Source organism: Callospermophilus lateralis, chromosome 5 (genome assembly GCF_048772815.1).
Source record: "Callospermophilus lateralis isolate mCalLat2 chromosome 5, mCalLat2.hap1, whole genome shotgun sequence".
Classification (NCBI taxonomy): Eukaryota; Metazoa; Chordata; class Mammalia; order Rodentia; family Sciuridae; genus Callospermophilus; species Callospermophilus lateralis.
Window position 1 is genome coordinate 61,699,029 of NC_135309.1, and position 23,273 is coordinate 61,722,301.

Genomic DNA, 23,273 nt, shown 5'->3' on the forward strand with positions numbered 1-23,273 from the left:
GCATGTGTGTGTGTGTGTGTGTGTGTGTGTGTGTGTGTGTGTGTGAGAAAGAGAGAGAGAGAGAGAAAGAGAGAGAGAGCGCATGTCCACATTTAGTTGAGAACCACTATCCTACAGAAGCATTTGATAGCACACAGTCAGATCTGCTGCATGAAGCTGGACAAAGTTCTTGAAGATTCTCTTCACATGGATTACATTATAGACAACTTTTGATATAACTGCATGGTAGTGGCCATGAAGAAAGATTCCCATAGTGCTAGGCTGTTAGGTTGGCACTGTTTTTACACTAACAGAACTGACCATAATTCTGCAATTTACAACTGATTGCCAAAATCTTTGCATATCTGTGTGAACATGCTTGCAAGAGATTTTCTGGAAATAATATCTTTGAGGGAGAAAGGAACACAAAGCTGGCATCATTGAAAGTTTGATACACTCTTTAAAATCAACTTCCAAGTATACTAGATCAGCTTACACTCTCACCAATTATACCTAGGAATGCCCTTTTTTTCCATGTCTTTAACCATAGTGAATATTATCACTCTTCATATTCAACAAACTTTGTGAATTTTTAATATTCCTCTCCACAATTTGCATTTTTTCTGTGTGTTACATGTTTGTAATGTTTGTACATTTTCCAATTAATCTTTTAATCATTCAAAGTTATACCTAGAAATCCAGTTTCAAAACTGTGCAAGTATAAAGAGAAGCACATAGGTTATTACAACTAGCTTTCAGATTTCATGAATGCTAACAGTTGACAACTTTGCTCAAGATCTTTATTTTAATATTTATATATCGTCTTGTATCCCTCATTGTATTCCCCCCAGCCAATTTTTTCTCAGTCCCCAGATGTCCAGATGTAACCACTATTATCAAATTTGTGTATATATTTCCATCCATATTTTTATAATTTTATTATGTGTGCATCTATAAAGATATGTGTGTATGTATATATATATATATATATATATATATATATATATATATATATATATATATCCCAAGGATATATATATATATATATAGCATTGTTTTATATTTTAAAATTTACATAACAGGAATCATACTGTAAGAATCCTTCTAGAGCTTGCTGTTTTGAAATTCCAATTTTATTCTTTGAGATTTATTCAAGTTGATACACATCTAGTCCACCATATAAACTGTGATGTCTTTTTTATTGTTTGAATACTGTATAACTTGTTTATTAATTACTCTATTGTTGGATGCTCATTTTTTTCTCCTTGTTTTTGGAATTATAAGCAATATTGTGATGATCATCATTGTGTCTCATGACTACATGTGAAGAGACTTTTGAAGATCTATACCTTTATGTTTAAAAATATTATTAATTTTTTCTTATATGATCATAATACTTCACCAAGCCCTGTATTTTTCCACAAGAAACTCCTAGTATTGGTGAACTGTTTTTTTTTTGTTTGTTTGTTTTCCTTTTATTCTTTACTCTTCTCTCAGTAATGAGAAGAACAATTAGACAGAAAACCAAAAATAAGAAAAAAAAGAATAACTGAAGAATACAGTTAGGATTAACTATATTCTTGAACTAAATGACATGCAAACTTTTATCTAGTACACATGGAACTCTTATCAAGATAGCCTATATCGGGTACCATTAAAGTTGTCTCAACAAATTTAAAATAGTTGAAAAAAATGATTATGTTCTTTGGTGCAGTGGATTTCATAGAATAATGACAAAAATATCTAGACATTAACTTAAATTGGGAACTAATATAACACATTGCTAAATAAAATGTTTTAAAGAAGAAATAACAAAAGAAATTAGAAAACATTGGAACTCTGTATAAATGAGAACAGAAAATAATTTGGGATACAGCTAAAGCAATAATGTTGGGGAAATTTATAGCATTAAATACTTAAGTTAGGAAGTTTTAAAAAGTAGAGAAAATTAAACTTTATAGATTAAAGAAAATAATAAAAAAACAAAAAATCAATGAATTTTCTTAAAAAACAAACAGCAGTGAAGAAAAATTAATTTTATGAAAAAACAAATTGCTACATCTATCTCTAGATATATCAAAGAGAAAGAAAATACAAATTATCAATGAGAGGGAGGCATCACTACAGCTTTGAAATTAAAATAATTACAAGGAAATATTTGAACCACTTTATGTGAAGAAAATTTACAACTTTAGAAGAGACAAATTTCTTGATATCATATATATATATATATATATATATATATATATATATATATATGAAAAATGATATATATATTTATTTTTAGGTTTTTTTCTTTCCTTTATTTACTTTTTATTTTATTTCTTTTTAGTTACACACAATAGTTGAATCCATTTTGGCATAATTATAAAAATGTGGAATGTACCTTGTTCTAATTCAGTCCCCACTACCTCTCATTCCCCTCCCACTCCCTGTTCCCTTCCCACTACTGATCTTTCTGCTATTTACCCATAATTATTTTTTTAAATTAATTTATTGTGAATATACATGATGGCGAGATTTACTGTGGTGTGTTTATATAGATACATGGGAAAGTTAGGTTAGATTCATTCCACTGTCTTTCCTATTCCTATCCACCCTTCCTTCCCTTCATTTCCCTTTGTTTGCTCCAATGAACTTTTATTTTTTTTTATCCACCCTTTATTGTAGTTTTATCTTCCAGAGATATATAGTATATATTTCTTGATACAAGTATAACATGAAGTACTACAAATTCTTTCAGTAATTTGAAAGGAAGGAATACTCTTCAATACTTACCAGGAGGTTAACATTTTCTTTATATTAAAAAACAGATAAAACATTATTAAAAAAAATACACACTGCATTATTATCCCCATGTGAGTAAAGAACCTGGAATCTATCAATAGCAAAAACACTCAGCAGTAGATAATATATAATCATGACCAAAAAGTGTTTATTCCCAAAATTCAAAAATAGCTTAGCATTTAAAAATGTCAGTGTGATTCACCACGTGAAACAAGTGAAAGAGAAAAATCTACATACTAATATAAATGAAATGCAGAAAAGTAACTTGACACAATTTAACATTCATTTATGATAAAAACCTTCTGCAAATTAGGAATAGACATAACCATAGGCATCTTCAGAAAACTCATTAAAATCATTCTTAACTTGGAAAGACTATACATTTATTGCCTTATCAGGAATTATACAAGGATGTCCATTCTGTTCACTTATACTCAACATTGCATGGAAGATCCTAGCAATTATAGAAGCAAAATAAATAAATATTAAAATAATTAAAGGCAGGCAGATAGTAAAGGAGGAAATGAAATTGTGTCTATTTGCAGGTAACAAGATCATGTACATAGATAATCCTGAAAGATAGCTGGGTGTGATGGCACATGCTTGTAATCCCGGATGCTTGGGAGGTTGAGGCAGGAAGATCATGAGTTCAAAGCCAACCTCATCAACCTGGAGAGGCCTTACGCAACTCAGTAAGACCCTGTCTTTAAATAAAACATTTAAAAGATTTGGAGAGGGGCTGGGGATGTGGCTCAAGCGGTAGCGCGCTCGCCTGGCATGCGTGCGGCCCAGGTTTGATCCTCAGCACCACATATAAAACAAAGATGTTGTGTCTGCCGATAACTAAAAAATAAATATTAAAATTCTCTCTCTCTCTCCCTCTCTCACTCTCTCTTTAAAAAAAAAAAAAAGATTTGGGGATATGACTCAATGACTAAATGCCCCTGGGTTCAATTCCTGGTATACACACACACACACACACAAAAAAAAAAAAAAAAAAGAAAAGAAAAATCCTAAAATATCTATAAAATAGTGTGAGAATTGACAAATGAGTTGAGCAAGGTCACAGGATGTTATGCTAATTAAAAAAAAGGTGTGTGCATTTTTTCATAGTTCCTTTCTCCATTTCTTCCAACATCCTCCTACTTATCTTTCTGTTAGGTTCACTTGAATATAATTTTTTTTCTAAAATTATTACAAATCAAACATTAAAGTCAGATGTAACAAAAACAGAACAATTTACTTCTTTAAAAAACATGTTACCTAATCATTTAATTTAATTCCTAGAGTTTAAAGATTATTTTCTACTCTAGGAAGGGCTAGCTGGGCACTGCCAAAATGCAGAGAAAAAATTGAAAAAGGGCTTAAAATGCAAAATGTTTTTTTAAATATATAATGCTATTTATTGTATAAATAACAATACTTTTCAACAAAATGATTAAAATTTCTATCATTTTAAACTTCTATGAATTAATAGCAGTTTAAAAATCTCTATAGAGATACAATAAAGGCATTTCTATTAATTTTATGATTTTTGAACTCTACTTTTAACAGAAGTGTTAAATAATGAATATTATTTATATTATTAGTACAGATCTGGTTTCCCTCTCATTAGTGGTCATATTTCTATACATGGATCATAATATATATGTATATAATATGAAATTTTATACATATGTGCCAAAAATGCAACTAGATTTAGAAGTTTTGTATTTTTCTGCTTTTTATATATGTGAAATAATGAACATGTTTATCTGTTTTCTTGGCGTTCCCATACTGAACAGCAAGTAACATTTTCTATATGCACTTTTCTGTTGAAATAATTAATTTCAGTTTGTCTATAGAAGAGGTCTGTGGCATTACTAATTCAGAATCTAATTCAGTCAAACATGTGTCTTCAATTCTAAGTCAAGTTACTTTGGCACATACTAAATTAGAGAGAACTGCCATTCATATGTATTCTTTTGGTTAGTTGTTGAATGAAACCTGAATGGAATCATACCCATATATGGAGTTGGCATCTACATGTGAGCTAAGTTGAACAAATAATAAGTTAAAGAAAACTTGTAAGACCAAAAGAAAGCAGAAAGAAATGTTGTAATGCTGTATTGTGTGCATGGTATGATTTTAGGCCACTGGTTTTACTTATGTTCTGTTAGGGAACCTGTTAATATCATGGCAATGCGAATATATCAAATTTTCTGTTGAATTGAAAATCTTTATTATTTAGCAATAAAGTACTTAAGCAGGACTTGGTAGAAGAGTACAGGAATAGTTTGCTTTCTGTAGTGATTTACTGCCCTTCAATATACTTTTATACAATTTCATACTTATATATAATTTCATTTAATGGACAGGAAACTTAATTATTCATTAGATAGTGAAGGATTGCTTTAGTTTCATTGTTAATGTTCCCTTTGTCCTAACAGAGCTTTATGAAGATACTCAAACCCATTCTTATTTGCCGAGCATCAGTCCAGGTCCCAAGGCTGGAAAGCAAACCAGATTTGGCATGGGTTTTCCTTTAATGAGTGATGTTAAAGGAAATTAATCCCAAGCATATAATATAATTAAAAATGCTACAAGGCTTCAGTGATCTGGGCTTTGAAATGTTACAATTGAGCCTATTTAACTGTGTTTCATCCTCCTCCTTTACTACCTAAGCCAGTAGAAAATAATTCTGACATCATTATCATCAAAGGCCAACATTTTTGGTAGCTCATTAAGAAAAGTAAAGTGTGATTTATACATTTAATTCAAACCACTGTGGCTATTCTTATCTTAAAGCTTATTGTCTGCCTGGGCATGGGGATGAGAGGAAGTAAGAGGCAGAAGTAAGAGGAAATAGCAGTTGCTGTAAAAAGGGCTGGTTAGGCATTATGCTTTCTATACTGCCCCTTATATTGATGGCTCTGGATGGGGACTTACTCAGTGGTCTCATTCAGTTCCACTTACTCTTGTCCAGTCTACAAGATCCTTTTGGGAACCAGGATGATCTCATCTCAGTAGCATGTGGTGGAGTGCTCTGTGCCATCAGTCAGTATAAAGAAGTTCATCTTGTTCAAAGTCCATCGGCCTATGACAACTGCCGTTGTCAAAGGGAACTAATTGCAGGATGCATAACCTTTCCTTTCTTAATCCAGTGATCTCAAATCTTCTATTTCATCTTTTATGGGAGTCTGATCAGGAACATTTGCTCTGAGTTTTTTGGGTGGATGAACAATTTAGTTATAAATCCAGAGATGGATTGTTTTTGTATTTTCTATTTTAGTTCTATAGATGCTTTGGCAGTACCCACCTTTTGTCCTTAGGCCTTTAGCACTGTTCTCTAGGATACCAGGTAGATTGTGTTGCATACTTTAAAGTTATTGAGAATGTTTTACAGATTAAACTTTCACTTCTCAGATAGCTATGATAACAAGTCTTGTTGGTATTCCCACACTAACAACAAGGCAAAAGACCAATGAGAAGTTAGATTAGATGGATAATAATGATTAGTTTTACCTATTATTGAAAGAGTCCAGAATTGAAGGTGATGGTCAACACTTAATCATAATTTTTGAAAACCATTTGACAGAAAGTCTGTATATAGTTTATATAACTGAAGATCAATGTTTATTTATTATGAAATAAACTTGGAAAAAAGCCTCTTGTGTATGTTTTCCCTACCAGAACCACTCTTAGAATTTTGCAACTCTGTTTTTACTCAGTCTGTTTTGCTATGACTGTAGTGAGTTGTCTTAATAGTTCAAATCAGTGTATATAAGACTTTTATTGTTTTTAAAGAAACAATATATCACATGTATTTCAGAGTATTGCAACATACACTTCAATAGTCACATATAAAGACTATATAATGTGTTTTTTCTGAATATGTCATAATTTAGCATATCATTTCCTAAATGGTGTGCTTTGAGATAGCTTCCATTTCTTTATAATTTTGAAATGTACATTCTACTCTGCAATTGTTGCTTTGTGGTTAAGTCTTTGAAAAGATCTTTTTTATTCCAAAACCACAAATTATTTCTATATAGGTTTTAATACTTGTATATTGTGGAATGGGATAAAACAAAGCAAGGAGTTCTTATTTTGAATGTACCCCATGAATACATTACCAGAACTGCAATTATGAAGTCAAAAGGTGTAAGTAACATGATTCTATGAGGAGTTCCCAGAGGGCACTAATTTATGAGGCCACCAGTGAAGTCTGAAGGTACCAGGTTCACTTTATTTTCATCAACTATGTATTATATTTTATGTGCTTTTGTTTTATTGCTATTTGAAACAGTGAAATTGTGCCTGAGTGTTGGAATTTACATTCTTTTAATTACTATCCAAGAATGTTTCCAGACCTATTTTTTTATCTCCCCTTGTAGTCTATCCTTAATGCACTCACCAGAATGAATCCTTTTAAAATAAGTCCCAACAAAGTCCTTGCAGCTTTTGTAATATGAAAATGTATATAGTAAAAAGAAAAACAAAGAGTATGAAAGATTGCACCATCTTGTGTTTGTAGCTGTTACTTTTGAGAAATAAGGGAAGGGAATGAGTTTGGAAGATCTGTGTGGTTCACTTCAACTGAATTGATAAATTGCTATATATATTTTTAAGTATCTACAATACACAAATACATTATTTGGCAAACATCAATGGTGGATAACTGAGTAATCTGTTATTATGCACATTTCTGAAGGACTGAAGTATTTCCTAATAAAGAATAACAAAAATAATACAGGAAAAATGCCTTACATTTTGTTATCTTGGGGTAGTCAGCAAAGGGTTATCATAGTGTTAGTTTTCTCATTTCTTATTTCAACTCATCTTGCAATAACTTTCAGTGCTATGCTTTAGAATCAAAGAAACTGAAACTTAAGAAAGATCTTTATGAACTAAACAACATGCTAGTTAAATGACAAGAATGAAAAGTGATTATAGTAATTGGGCCATGAGAATATTTGTCATATATTTGAGGTATAAAAAGACTCAAGATGCAGAATCAGAACTCATGGTGTAAAGTAGTGGCTGGGAAGGATTCTGGTCTTTTTATAAGAATCTCTCTGAGAATTTTTATTTTCTGTACAGATACTCTTGTCCAGTGAAGCATGATTGCCTCAGAGTGGTGATTAGTTTTTGGTGATTGAAATATATAAGCAGAATTTTAAACATTTATCAATGATGTTAATGAATGATACCTTCTCTAGGTGGAGTTTGGAATGCCATCTGATCTCTAATTTCTTGTTTTGATGTCCTATTATTTATAGATTTCTTTCTTAAAACACAATTCATGGACAAAATATTCGTGATGTAGTCTGGGATTTGCAAAATATTTTCAGTTTCAGGATTTATACCATGTTATTTCTGCTCTTTCAGTATATGATTTCCTTAGGTGACCTGTAATAAATTACCATGAGATTACTTTAGGTATTTAGCCTCTGTATTCACTGATGTGACATATATAAGAATAAAGAATGCATTAAAGGAAAAAAAAATCCTTGATTTCTGTCCTCTAAGACCAATCCCATGTCTTCTGGTAGTTGCTTCTATCACTAAGTATACTATTACATTATTAGTTATTTCATATTTTTAAATACATGTTTTTCCATCCAAGGATTCTAACCAGGAAAAGAAAACCACCACCACATTTTGCTAATGTGGTTCAAATGAGAAAGAGGGCTTAACCTCTATAAATAAGCATCTTATTTATTATAAGATACTTAGGATTTTGGTGACTCCCTGTTTTGTTCACTGCTATATTTCCTGCATCTAGTATGTTAACTGATAAATAGTATGCACTCAGAAAATATTGTTGAAGACATCCATTTTCATGTTCATTTGACCTTTAATTGAATCCTGAAAATAAGTTGCAACAGACTTTCCATGTCTTTGAGTACCAATGCTATGGTCCTTGAATAGTTTGCTCCACTAATCTTGTTTCCATGGTAAAATGAATTCGCATCTACTCTCTAGGGGTATGTAGGAGGTTGGCAACATCTCTGTCAATTGTGAGGTCACCACTAAGACCTGGCAGAGATGAGTGCTTCCCCAAACTGCAGCTGTGCAGCTTTCTCAGTGGTCTCATTCAGTTCCACTTACAGCACATAACTGGGCTGGAATTGCATGAGATAAGTGCCGCGAGTGCTCATCACCATGGTGAGTGGCTCTGAAAAACCACTAAGTGACTAACCCTTTAACAACTAGGTGTATGACTGTATATGCACCAACTCATTAAGTCCTAGAGTGACAAGTTGGAAGCCACCTTTTATTGGTGATTAAGAAATAATATAGGTCAAGTCAAGTTAGTTAATAAATTTAAATTCTTCTCCTTACCCATCAATATGGAATATATAAATTTCTTATTTACAACAAAAAATCATGTTGTTATGATTTTAAAGAATTTTGATTGCTGAAAATGGAAGTGATTTCTTTCTTTCTTTCTTTTTTTTTTTTTTTTTGCTTGGTGCCTGCTGTTGAATTTATCAATAGCCTGAGCACATGTGTTTGATCACCTCATACAGTACTATTAAATTTTTAAATGTAAACATAAGCAATGAAGATTAGACAGAGGCAACAACTTCCTCAGAGTAAACTGAAATCTTTTCTTCAAAGCTGCTTCTAGAGTTAATTCTTACTTTTTTTTTTTTTTTCACAAAAAGGTCAAATATCCAAACTCTAACTTTCTATTAACTTTCCCAGATCTTCCTCCTCACTCTTCTTTTTGCTGGTTCCTTTTCTATTTTCAGTGTTGGGGTTATCAGAGTCTGTTTTCAGGAACTCTTATGTTCTTTTTGTACACTCCCTGGACACTATCATTCACGCCTGTGATGGAAAAATTACCTTTATTTGGAAGTTTTTGATATATGTCTTTAGCTTAAAACCATCCACTGAACTCATACTCCAAGTGCCTACTTGATACCTCCACTTGGATTCTCTGAGATATATCAAATCTAGTAAGTTCTCATCAGAAATTTTGGTACTCTATGCTAAAATCCAATCCATCCCTAATATCTGAGTTTTATATTTTAATTACAAATACCGATCTCTCTTGATCTCTCTTTCTGGAGTACCCAAGCCAGAAACTCTGGAGTTATTTATTCTTTTTCACCCCTGTTCCCTCCCATCTCAACATCATAATATTAATCATCATCCTCTGATTTGAGTGAGAGTCCAAAATAAATCTTAAATGTGTTTACTTTCTTTCAATCCATATCTAGCTATCACGTACTGCTTCCTTAGTTTAAGCACCATGATCCTGCCTCTGAACTATTAGGTGTGACTTCACACTGCCTTACCTTAGTTGACTCTTGTCACCCTGTAATCTGTTTTCCAAAGAAGAACAAGAATGGTTTTCTTCAGAATTTGTGTCAGATTCTGCCATCTACTGTCACTTGCTTTTGATTATGCTTCAAAAAAATTTAAATGCCTTGTGGTCTTTAAAGTTTACCTGCATCATGCTCTGCCAACCTCAGTGTTTTGTTTTTACTGTTATTTTTGTGTGTGTCCCTGCACTGTCTCAGACATCACATTGATGGAAATTTTTTAAACTATTCTTGGCTGATCTCTAGGTTTTCTTCACTGATAGACTTTACACGAATGCTACCATTATTTATTGTTTTTAATTACTGTGGTAGTATCCAAACAATCTTGCGTCCCTCCATCTCAATCTTTCTTTTAAATTAAAAGGTAATCTTGAATGATTTTATATGTATATACCTTTGAAAGTCAATGCTTGTTATAAGAATTGTAATGGGATAACGAAATTACCTTGCTTCTCTTCCATATCCTTGGTTTTTGTCCTTTAGGACCAATTCCATGTCTTCTGGCACTTGCTTCTATCAGTAAGGGTAATATCACCTTATTATTTATTTCATATTTTTAAATACATGTTTTGCCATGACATATAAACATGGGAAATTTTTGTAAATAATAATTTTAAAGTATTTACTTTTGTGTACACAAAATACATATGCTGAGTTTCTCCTATGCATCTTCCAGAGCACAGCCATGGTATGTGAAATGCTTTGCCTTGAGGCTTCATCCTTTCCCCCTTTATACTCTGTTTCATGTGACTGTCTACATCTTTTATTTCAGGTCTTGTCTCATATGCTATCTCCTTAGAAAGACTTTGTTGGGCTACCTTTCTAGTGTCTCCCCTCCACTCTATTTCTTTTAGAACCTTATTTGTTTTTTAAGCTTACATTTTACATTTTGTAATCTCTTTAGTATATTTGTCTGATTAAATGACTTTTTTTGATCTGTGCCACTAGTACATAAGGTTCATGAACACAGAGATTGAATATTTTAATCTTTGAATCCTTAGTGCCCTGCATACTGGTGGGTGGTACTTATTCAGTAGGCAAATTTATAAGGAATACTAAATAATCATCAGGAAGATGCAGTGAAACATAACAGCTTTTGGTTAGACTTATTGATAAAATAAGAAATAGATTAAAAACTGAAGTTTTTCCAATTCTTAACATGCTTGTTACGCATTTAAAGTCTTCCTGAATATCCCAAAGTATTAATTTAAAAAATCATCTCTATTAGTGAGAGATTATTATAAGTTCAATGAATATTAGTATATGAAAATCAATAGCTTTTCTTAATATAAATAAAAATAGAGTATAAAATAAGAAATTAGTTCACTATCATAACAATGATAACTAAAATATCAATCATTTTATACAAAAATATTACGAGGGAGCATTAATTTTCTATGGTACCAGTCTTTATCACTTTATTTTCATTCCTTTAACATAAAGGCCAAACAGCAGCTGCTATTTATTATCATATTTGTGATGGTGTTCATGTATAATAAAGTTAAGAAGAAACATTTTTTGAAACTTATTTTAAAATTCATATTTCTATCACATGTCAAAAGACTGAAAAAGACAACAGTTTACATGAAAATGTGATAGAAAGCATATTTTTTTATTTATAGAAGTTCAATCTGTTTCTGTTTATTATGTGAATACAATATGACTATGTGGAAAGAATATAACTCATGAAGCCGTCATGAAGCACCTCACAGTAAAACATATAACCAGTGTCTAAGGAAAAATAGATGGTTTAAAACCCAAAGGAGGACTTTCATAGGATTTATTTTTAAATGTGAATCAAATAAGTAATGCTGCCATAGAATGCCCTGTCTTTCTAATAACAATTTCCCAGTGTAGCTCTCTATTCCAGCTGCACTGATCTGGAATTTCCTGAAACATGCCACATCTGCTCTTGTCTCACGACCTTTGCTTCTCTCTCTGTCTAGAATGCTTTTTCTTAATGTTGGTCTGGCCACCTCTCATGTGTCAAGTCTCTTCTCAGATGTCCCCTCATCCAAATGCCATGGCCACCTGAATTTCTAACCCCTTCAACCATGGTCGTCACTACCTGAATTCATGTTACCTATGTATAAGACTCTTCACTGAGTAAACAGGATTTAAGGAATATGTTAAACAAGATTCCCATACCTGTGCCACCTATTTTATTTCTGATGTTGTTTGTTTTTAGGTAGTGAGAAAGCCTTCAGTAAATGTAGTTACAAAAACTGGTCGTTAAAACATTCATTCGATAATCATCACGCCTTCCAAATTCACGTAAAATTTCTCTACCACATGCCCTGAACATTCAGACTTTCTTACAAATCTGGACGTGGAGGGCATGAATCATATGCAGTGAGAAGGGGAGACTGAGGTTCGAGTCTGTGGTGTTTCTCCCTCTAGAGTTCTCATAGCTCCCACTCATCATACTGGGCTTCCTATGGCTCCTCCAGGACTGAAGCCGTAAGGGATCCTGTGAAGGAGAAGGTTCTTTGGTGATCAATAGTATTGTAGGATGTTACTTGTCAGGCACTTAAAATGGATGCTTTCTCATTGGCCACATTTGTGAGTTGAGGGGGAAATCTTTTGTTCAGAGATGCCCTTCTGTCCCTGGAGCTTTCACACTTCTGCTTAGGAGACAGGGAATTCATCCCTCTGCAGCGTTCATTTTCAACTCCTGTATTGTCCCTAGGTATCTGTCAGGATAGTTCCAGGCTATGTTTTAATCTTATCCTTCCTTCCTTCTTTCCTTTTTTATTGTGAAATATGACACAGATATCGTGGTAAAAATGATCATATAAAGTTATTGAGCAAATACAGGTCTTTGGTCTTTTTCCATAGGGTTCATTGTTTCCTCTTGGAGCACAAGCTGATGGGCTTTATGGGCTCTGTACAAAGTTGATGCTTGCAAGCATTTATTGAATAAATTTTGGGTGAATTAGTAGTTAATAAATTATGATATATTCAGAGGATAAGCTATTCTTTGACCATTAAAACCTCACCTGTAAAGACTGCTTAGTACTATTAGGAAACAAGTTATTCCTTAATGAGAAAAACTCAAAATAGATTATAAAACTTGAAACATATGAATGTGTGTATATATATATATACACATGCCCACATACACACACACACACACACACATATATATATATATATGTGTGTGTGTGTGTGTGTGTATGTGTGTGTTAATGTGAGCATATATGTGTGTATGCATTGCAAATATTAACTGACTGGAAAGAAATATATATTTATATTATTTTAATTTAATATTCTTATTGGGCTTGAGGGTGATTATTTTCTTTTTTAAATTCTTTTTTAAAATGCATTATTTAAAAATTCTGGTTTGTGATTAGAGAATATTTAAAGGAAAAAAAGAGAGAAAAACAATTAAAAGGGGAAAGTGGTAAGGAAATAAACTAAAACTCTGAAATATTCTCCCAAATCTGCTGTGGGAGAATTGTTGGGTATCTACCACTAAAGGAGGCATTAAGACAAAACTCTCAGTCCACTTTGAAAGCCAGGGTGCCTTTGACAGCTAAGAAGTCTGATCACATAAAACAGTTCAAGATAAAGTTCAGAGCCTTCTATGTTGTATTTTTGTCTTCTGCTTTGTGAGGGATAAGGCCTGGTCTTGCTATTGATATCAAAGTTTGGATATCTACCATCTGTGAGGTGTTGTGTTTGACGTCCAAATCCTTAGTGCAAAATTTTTTAGAGATGAGGATTATTTGAAATAGCAGTCATATGGCAGGCTTAGCTTTTTGCAGATAGCTTCACAAAGGCAGTGTGCACTTGAAGCCAGATAATCTGGTTTGAATCCTGTCATCACCACATACTGATTTGTAATCTTAGGACACAGTAAGTCTTTTTGAAACTCATTTTTTTTACAACTATGAAACTGATGAAACTAGCATTTGTGCCCCAAGCTTAATGCGTAGATTAAGTTAAACAATGCATATGAAGTGCCTTGTATATATGTCTGCTTCTTTCTTATTTTGTTGTTTTCTTATGGATATTTAAAAATAAGTTTGAAAAGAGAAAAGTAAAGGATGAGATAATTTTTATCCTGGGTAGCTAGCAAAAAGGGCAGAGCCACAAGTAAATATGGAAACAGAGAGAGGAGGTGCTACTTTGGAGAGAATGATGATACAAGAAGTGAGATAATGGAAGTGAGAGGAGAGTCGATGTTGAAGGAAAGCAGTGGCCTGAGAAAGGGATTTGAGAATCATGTTCATGGAGGGGGTCATCAAAGTTTTGAGTGATGAATACTGAGAACAACTGCTGACCAAAAATTAGTCTTGGAATGAGGAACATGACCTATTGAGGGGAACAGAAATAGCTGCTAGAGAAGATAAGAACTAGGACAATGAAAATTTGGGATGGAGAAAAGAGGCCAAGGGTCAAATAGGAGCATAAAAAACCAGGAAGTTCGCATTGGCTTTGTAACAATCTATGAAGCTGGGATTGGGGTGGGGACTAGAATGGAGGTAGAATTTTAAGTAGATAACAAACAAATACAGAATCATATACTAAAACCAAAAATTAACTTGGAAATTGGGAGCATTAGACTTCAGCCCTGACATTCACATAAACTACGTGAGTTTGCGAAAGCCATGCTATAGTTTAAAGCCTTAGTTTTCTTGATTTCAAAACTCCAATAATGCCTGAATGATTTCTAAGTTTCCTTCTACCACTGTAGTTTAATGATTATTTTTGAAGCCTTTTGGCTGGGAAAGAAATAGAATGATGTTAGCATTCTGGTGGCATGAAAGGCTTTCCTAGAGATAATACTTGGTTATTCAAGGAAGGCAACATTGGAGAGGTCTAATGGAAGAAATGAAATTCTAATTTTCCCCCAGATGAAGTCACAGGTGGTATGAAGAGGTGTTTTTTTCAGGCATTGAATCCATATGTGTTATTTTATCTCAAGAGAACTGGCACTGAATTAAAAGCAACGTGTTTTTGAGCACCTGTTGTCTACTAGTAGGATCTGTGTATTGAAGACAAGAGGATGAGCACCATGCCCAAACTGCCCCCTCCAGTAGCTCATACTTGTAATCAGAGCAATGGTAACCACAGTAGACAATGCAATAGCAGAAAATGCATGGTGCAGCCTATTAGGAAAGGCAGTGATTACTTTGGAAAGAGGACTGAGCCTGCTTGATTTTGAAGAATTCATAGCTGTATACACACTCAAATGATAATCTGGAAAGAACACAGCATTCACCATGAGCTGTGCTGAAATCTTGCAACTAAATGTTATTCCAAACTATGTTAAAACATAATGTCTTTTCACAATAGATTTGTTCATTATGGTTACATACGAAATTTGTGCAGGAAAATAAAACTGGAGAAGTAGGCAAGAGTTTTTTTTATAGCTTACTTATCATACTTTACATATCTTCATTAAGGATTTCAAGTTTGTCCTCCTGGGAATACAGAGGAAACACTATAAAGGTCAGGGTGTTTTAGAATGATAAGAATGTGGGATAGCATATGGTGTCAGAAGCATCATCATACAGATTTGTATGATTATATATAGAATACCCAAGTTCATGAGAAACTACTCCCAGTTGCAATAATATTGAAATGGCATTTAATTTGATTAAAGCATAGAAAAACTATATGGCATTATGCCAAGCTCTATATTTGAAACTATAATGTTTTATTTGCTGAATGAGTTATATACTATAACATAACCTACAAAAAAATACTTAAGAAAGTAAAACTAAACTTAAATAGAAATTCAGACAACATGGGGTATCTGATATTTATCTAAAATGCTTTGCAAAGCAGATATTGATACCAAATCCTTTCAGCAAAGTCTATTGCCACAAATAAAACACTTGTGTTCCTTTTAGTACCTGACTAATTCTTTGACACACCTTGTACTGGGAAAATGGACTATTTTTCTATGACATACATAACACTGATTTTCTTTTTCCCTTCAAAAAAGCTGTTATTTGATTTTTTCAATTGTATTTGTTTATTCTATTTTGGGAGCACATATTCCCATTTTTCCACTCAAACTAGGCATCTTTTTGAATTGTTAGCTAGACCTGACATCTGTTTTGCCCCAGATAACAATGGAACATCCTTGCCTTCCATCTCATCCAAATCCTGTTATCCCCTAGACCTTTTTCATATCCTGGCATTATTATGATTTATCACCTTCCTCATTTCCTTTAGTGCTTATGACATTCACTTCTTGTGACATACTATATTTTAAAGTGAATTATTTTAATATTTAAAAATGGTACATATTAATGGTGTACTACATTACATATATGTGTATATATATATATATATATATATATATATATATATATGTCATGGAAAGTTTAAATTAGGCTAATGGGTATATCTGTTGTCTCACATAATTTTTTAATAATGAGAACATTTAAAACTATTGCCACAATTTTTCAGTAAACAGTTGATTGGTATTTATTGCATTCACCATGTAGAACAATCAGTCTCTGAACTTAGTCTCTTGACTATCTGAAATTCTGTATCCTACGACCAACATTTTCCCAAACCCTCCTCGCCTTCATTCTGGTAACCACCATTCTTCTCTTTGCTTCCAGGAGTTCAATGCCTTTAGATACCATGAGAAAGTGAAATCATGCCGTGTTGGACTTCTGTACCTGGCTTATTCCACTTAGCATTATATTCTCCATCAGTGTTGTCACGAATGACAGGATTTCTTTCTTTCTTAAAGAGAGGTAGTATTCCATTGCATATATATAACAAATTTTTTTCATTCATTCATCCACTGATGGAAAATTAAGTTGATTCCATATCTTGGCTATGTTAAGCAATACATGCTGATTTCATTTCCTTTGGATATATCTTCAGCAATGGAACTGCTGCATCATATTTTTAAAAAAACAAGTCATCATAGACTCATAATATTCATTACTTAATTAATGGACTATAATTTTCATTCTTTTGAGTCTAAAATACATTCAGGTAGTACACTGAAATTTTACCTAGAAATGAAGATTCTGGAAAATAAAGAAAGTTGAAAGAAGAGAGATTAGAATTAAGCAAAAACTTATAATTATTATAGTAGCATTTTGGCTCTTGGAGTGAGCTGAAAGTGAGGCACTGGAAGTGAATTAGTCATCACAGCAGGAGTGGGAACGAGCAAAGAGTGCCATATTGCCATATGACTTCCTGTTCCACCTACTGCTTCAGATAGACCTGCACTGGGACTCTAACATCTGTTCATTACTTTCACAGCCCCAAATCAATTTGCATTTGAACAAATGAAGTTTCATATTTGATGAATTGAAGCAACAATGTTTAATCATCTCTGCACATTAGCCCAATCAAATTTCACATTGTGATTATGAGTTGGTAGTGTCAATACACCTACAAGGAAATTTATATTCATGGTTGTAGAAATCAGAGGCATATAAAATAGGAGTAAAATAAAATATAAAAGCTAGTAAGAAAAAAAATGACTGACGGCTTATTTTCTTTCACATAAGCAATGATAAATTGCAAGTTGAAATTGAAATTCTTTTTTTTTTAAAGTGAAAGATAGAGAGAAAGAGAGAGAGAGAGAGAGAGAGAGAGAGAGAGAGAGAGAGAATTTTTAATATTTATTTTTTAGTTTTCGGTGGGCACAACATCTTTGTTTGTATATGGTGCTGAGGATTGAACCCGGGCCGCACGCATGCCAGGCGAGTGCGCTACCGCTTGAGCCACATCCCAGCCCTGAAATTCTTATTACATCATAAAATCAAAGAATAAATGACAAAGGAATCCCACCACTTGAGCACATGCTTGTGATGATCTAAATAAAGGAGTAAACAACACTTTAATTAAATTGTATTTCCAGTTATTTTTATGAAGAGTTTTAAAATAGTGAAAATTATCTGGAAAATTTTTTAAAAGACGCTCAAGGAGAAAAACACTTTAACTTTTTTGCAAATAATATGTTGTTATACCATATTAATTCACATAATCTTTTCTTCTAAAATTGAGAAGACAATGTTTGCAACTAAAATAAATGTTGCCTAATTGTGGATTGTTGGCCATGAGGACTCTTGTGTAGAGAGTTTAATATGTGCTTGTGTTCTTCCAAGGTTTGTAAAATTACTGTGCAGATAAAAAAAAAAATTCTATTTTGTTAACAGAAAAACAAAACAGTTCCTTTGTGAGAGGCAGAGAAAACCTCAAGATTTTTTGCAGCTCTATTTTAATCTAGGACCATACATTGAATGGTACAGAACAAAGCTGGACAATATTTGTGCTACAAGAGATCCTTGTAGTCTCAGATAGAAAATATACATTGTGACATTTGGGGCTAACTATGCCTTTGAGTGAACCAAGTCTGGAACACAGTGAGTAGACAGTAGGCATGTATTGAATGAACGAGTCACCTTTATAATTACTCTAACTTCTTCCTTTTTAAGAATGGCTTTCTTGTTTTCAAAATTGCAGACAGAAAAAATTCTAACAAAATAGATGTGTTACATTATGAAGAAGTTTCTGTCTCAAAACAAAACATAATAAAATAAAACATTTATTTTGGACATTAATGTGCTAATGGGGGAATACAAACATGAATAAACTGATTCTTTGAACTCTGTGAACTTTGTAGTTTATATTCAAATGTTTAGGTGCTTATATTTACTAGTATCCTTATAATTAAATATATTTGCATTATGTTATCCTTATTATTAAAATAAAAATAACAGTGAGTGTTTATTGAGTAGTTATCTAGCATCAGACTACATGCAAAAGCATTACATGTATCTGAATGGCCCTAGGAAGTAGTGTAGCTAAAGTTGCTGTAACTTTGTCTTTGTTATGTTGCTAGCAAATAATCTTAAAACCAGAATCTGTTCTTGAACTCCTTAAATTGTATATGATAGTATGCAGTTATGTTTTGTAACATTTATTACAAATCTAACCATTTTTATAACCTGATGAAAGAATGTGTTGGATCACAAATTTATGATTTAAGTAAAACTCAGCATGTTTGCTTGAGATATCCTAACCACACATTATGATTTAATCATCAGCTACAGTTTTATTAATGGCCTTGAATTACACTGATGTATAAGACAAAACTAACACATATCTATATTTTTATAGACTGGCTCAAAGATATATAATGTGACACCATCTTTTCTGAAGTTATGTGTAGATGTACTACATTTTTCATGGTCACTCAATACTTTTAATGTTTTATATTCTCATGTTGCTAATCTAATTAACCATAGAAAAATTTATAGATTTCATGTAATTACTTTAAAATTCAAGATTGTTTCAAATTTTAGAGAATTAAAACAAGAATAAAAAATAAAACAACTCAGTGGAAGTCATATTAAAATTACATAAAAATATTTGACATATAAATATATATATATATATACACACACATATATATATACATATATATATGCCTCATATCTTTTAAAGAGTCATTAAAGTGAATCTTTTTTACATGATCCCTTAATGCCGAATATGTGTGAATGTGTGTGTGTGTGTGTGTGTGTGTGTATGTGTGTGTGTATGTGTGTTAGAAAGAGAGACAGGGAAAGGGAGATAGGAAGGAGAAAGGAGAAAAACAAGTGATAGAATTATGTATTTCAGTTCTTAAGAATTTTATTAGTGATAGGAAAAATTCAATAAAATGAAATTGATTAGGATTTTAGATTTTTTTCTAAAAGTGTATTGTAATATTAGTTCAGTACAAAATAAAATGGTTATGTAACACATTGGCAATCAGCTGGTCTTTCTGTATAGGAGATGTAATGCACTCTAATAATATTAGTGTATTACATCTTTGCTGACACACTCTAGTAATAAAAACAAAATTTAAATTTGAATACATTAGTGGAAAAATGAAAAAAAAAGGGAGATAAATTTGGATCATTCATTTATTTAACAAACATTTGTTGAATACTTTATATATGGTGGACCCTGTGCTAGCTGCTAGGAGAAGAACAAACCAGATATCTAAGGAAAATGTACGTATTTTTCAGGATGAATTTATTTTTTCTTAAATTTTACTTTGGAAAATTGTTCTATCTGAATAAATAATTATTTTATTAATGTGTTACTTATATGTTGATCAAATTTAAATGAGCTATACTTAAATTCCAGATGGTAGATGTGAAATAATTGAGAACTATATATTATATTACCAGATCGAGTATGAATAATGCAGGTTTTAAGTGATTATTTCTTAGCATTTTAGAATATCTTTTATGAAAATATCAATTTTTATGATAAAAATAGAACATTTCAAGCCTTCAAAATGTCAACACTAGACATAACAAATGTTTTTAAACATTAGAACAATAATTTAGAATTTGCTAAAGGTAACAATGTTAAGGGTATTCTATTTTTATGTTTATTACGTAGAGTTAAAAAATAACAAGAAGATTAATTCACATTATGTCTGTCTCTGTGGAATACTTTCCTAGTTATAATTCAATTTATATTCCAAAAGAAGGAAAGATATAAATGAGCAGGCTTAGCTTCAATATATTACAAGGATACCTACTTGTAAGACCTTTTCATTGATGATAATCATAGTTTACAGTTTTTAACTTTCCACAGTTGGGTGGTTAAGACCATTATGAAATTAAACTTGTTTATGTAAGTTTTGCTTCATTTTTTTCTAATTATTTTGTAATTTAAAAAAAAATGCCTAGTACAAAACTTTAAGAATACTTTAAAAATTACTTTCAATTTTATGAATCTTGCATTTGCCTTGATGTTACATGAATTACTTCACTAAGTACTGATTGTCAAAAAGTTGGACTCTGTGGTGTATGCAATTAAAAACTGCATCCCTCTTTCTGTACATGCTGTACATGTAAGTGACCCCATGGGTCTCCCAAAGTGAGCCTTTAACATTCCAGAATTTTTACTGTGCATCTGTTGCTGGCATCTAGCCTCCCACCCACACAGGCTAAGACTACTAAATGAAGTTTATGGTAGTGCAATAAAGCACATAAAGATGAAGTAATAAAATCTGAAGATAGTTACCTCTCTAGTGGGGTCACTGAAATAGATTCTCTAGAAGATCACATGAATATTTGTTAAAGAAAACAGAACATGTGAATAGAAGAACTTAGAAAGTAATTTTTAAATGGGGTTTCTGACCTATCTTTTTGTGTTGTATATTCCAGATGGGATTTATACAGCTCAATGAGGACTTCATATTTATTGAGCCACTCAATGATACAATGGCCATAACGGGTCATCCACACCGTGTCTACAGGCAGAAAAGGTCCGTGGAAGAAAAAGCCACAGAGAAGTCAACTCTTCACAGTCATTACTGTGGTATCATTTCAGGTAATGTCTTCTGAACTAAATGTGCAGAGATGAATCCTATAAAAGGTTTCCCCCTCCCTCTGTCTTCCTCTCCCTCTTTTCTATCTACTACCTTTATTATTTCTTTGCAATGTGAAATCTCTTTTTGTTAATAGCAATTATATATGTCTATTTTAGGCCTATCTTTTAGTTTTCTAGGAAACACTGCATTTTAATATAAAAGAATGGAAACTCAGAAAGAACCTCAGAGATTAATAGATCACATGCCTTATAACTTTCTTGAGTGGTTCAGTGTTCCTTACAGGATACTGCTCACTTCACTGGAATAGAAATGACAGAGAGCTCCAGATCTCCTGAAACTGAATCCAGTGAGCTCATGGCCTTATTTTAGCCTACCTCCAAGACAGCATCACAGATATCTCTTTACTTCTACTAAGGCATCCTCTTTTTTTTCTTTAACCCATCTAAAAATCATCTTGGAGATTAAAATTAGCAGCAGAATAGCAATAAAAGTAAAGATTCATACTTTTAAATTTATTTGTTGTATAAGAATCTCATAATTCTGGAAATTTCAAAGGCTCATAAGTACTGCAAGCCATGAAATCCTCAATTCTTATTATCTACAAATTCTCACAGAAATAAAGACTGGAAGGTGACATTTTTGTGTACTTTTTTATGTCCTTTAGGCAGAAATCTGTGGCATTAGCAAGAAAGAAAAGGAAAATGAATGATTTTTAAAATCAAGTCAGACCTGAAAGTTAGAGACAATGTTCATAACAAAATCATTTCACTGGGAAAAAATGTTTAGACATCTAGTTCAGATGTCTCAGTGAATATTCACTGGTATAAGAAATGTTTCTAATGAGAATATGAAGAAATGTGAATTTATTGAAGAATTTTCAGTGTAGAGGCTTTAAAATATGTGTTGCACATTTGAAATTGTTAATGTAGTTAATAACAAGATATCAATTCTAAAATTGATTATGGTATTTGAGCCTGGGTTAGGTATGTGAATAGTGAAAGGTAACATTTAGGGAGACCATAGGATGTCCAAATCAACAGTAGGGTGTCAGATTAAAAATATTATGTTTCTGATTACAAAGTATTTATTTCTAATTAATCTGTGATTCTATTTTCTTTGGTGAAAACTCATCAGTATGTATGAGAGTTATATTCAAACATGGTTAAATATATTTATCTCAATGTCACAATATTTAGGGTACACAAAACAAGTTAAATAACAACCTCTTTCCTATTCAAAGAGCTATAGATAGCAAAGAGATAAAGCTGACCAAAAGTTATACATTATTAACAAAAGAAAAGATTTTGTATTGTGAAAATATGAAAACAACAACAATAACTTGGATTTAGTCCATTTAAGAAGATTGCTTTCTGTAAGTTAAACTGAAAATCTGGACTGTGTAACTTTTGAATCATAGTAAGTTTCAGCTGTTCTAATTTCTCATGTGCACTGATGACATAAAACAGGCTTTGTATATAATTATGCATGGATGAAAGTTTTATATTTTAATAGACTAATAAAGCATAAATGCATTGTTCATATTTAGCAAAAATTGCTCATAAGGTTTATGATGTATATGTATATGTACACACAAACATATTGCAAATATTTTTATTCATGACTTAAAATTAATGTTGCTCTACTTAGAACAAGGACTTGCATGCAAAGTGGTAAGCTATCACCAATTAGATGATTTACTGAGATTACCTATTTTCAGATTAAAGACTCAGTATTTAAAATATATTTATTTAATTAGCAATCCATGAAATAAAATATCCATTTACTTGGACATATATGTTCAGCTGTTACTTTTCCCTTCTTACTTTAGGCCTAACTATTAGTACTTATACTAATAATTAGTTAGTTAA

The 23,273-nt window shown here is 32.1% G+C and overlaps 1 protein-coding gene across 1 annotated transcript in view; it reads left to right on the top strand.

The window, feature by feature from the left end:
• Adamts19 (ADAM metallopeptidase with thrombospondin type 1 motif 19) overlaps positions 1-23,273 on the top strand; it is a 268,784-nt gene that overhangs the window by 21,913 nt on the left and 223,598 nt on the right. The window contains exon 3 of the mRNA XM_076855917.2: positions 21,239-21,404. Within this exon, the coding sequence (XP_076712032.2) occupies positions 21,239-21,404 (166 nt within the window). The remainder of the gene's footprint in view (positions 1-21,238; positions 21,405-23,273) is intronic.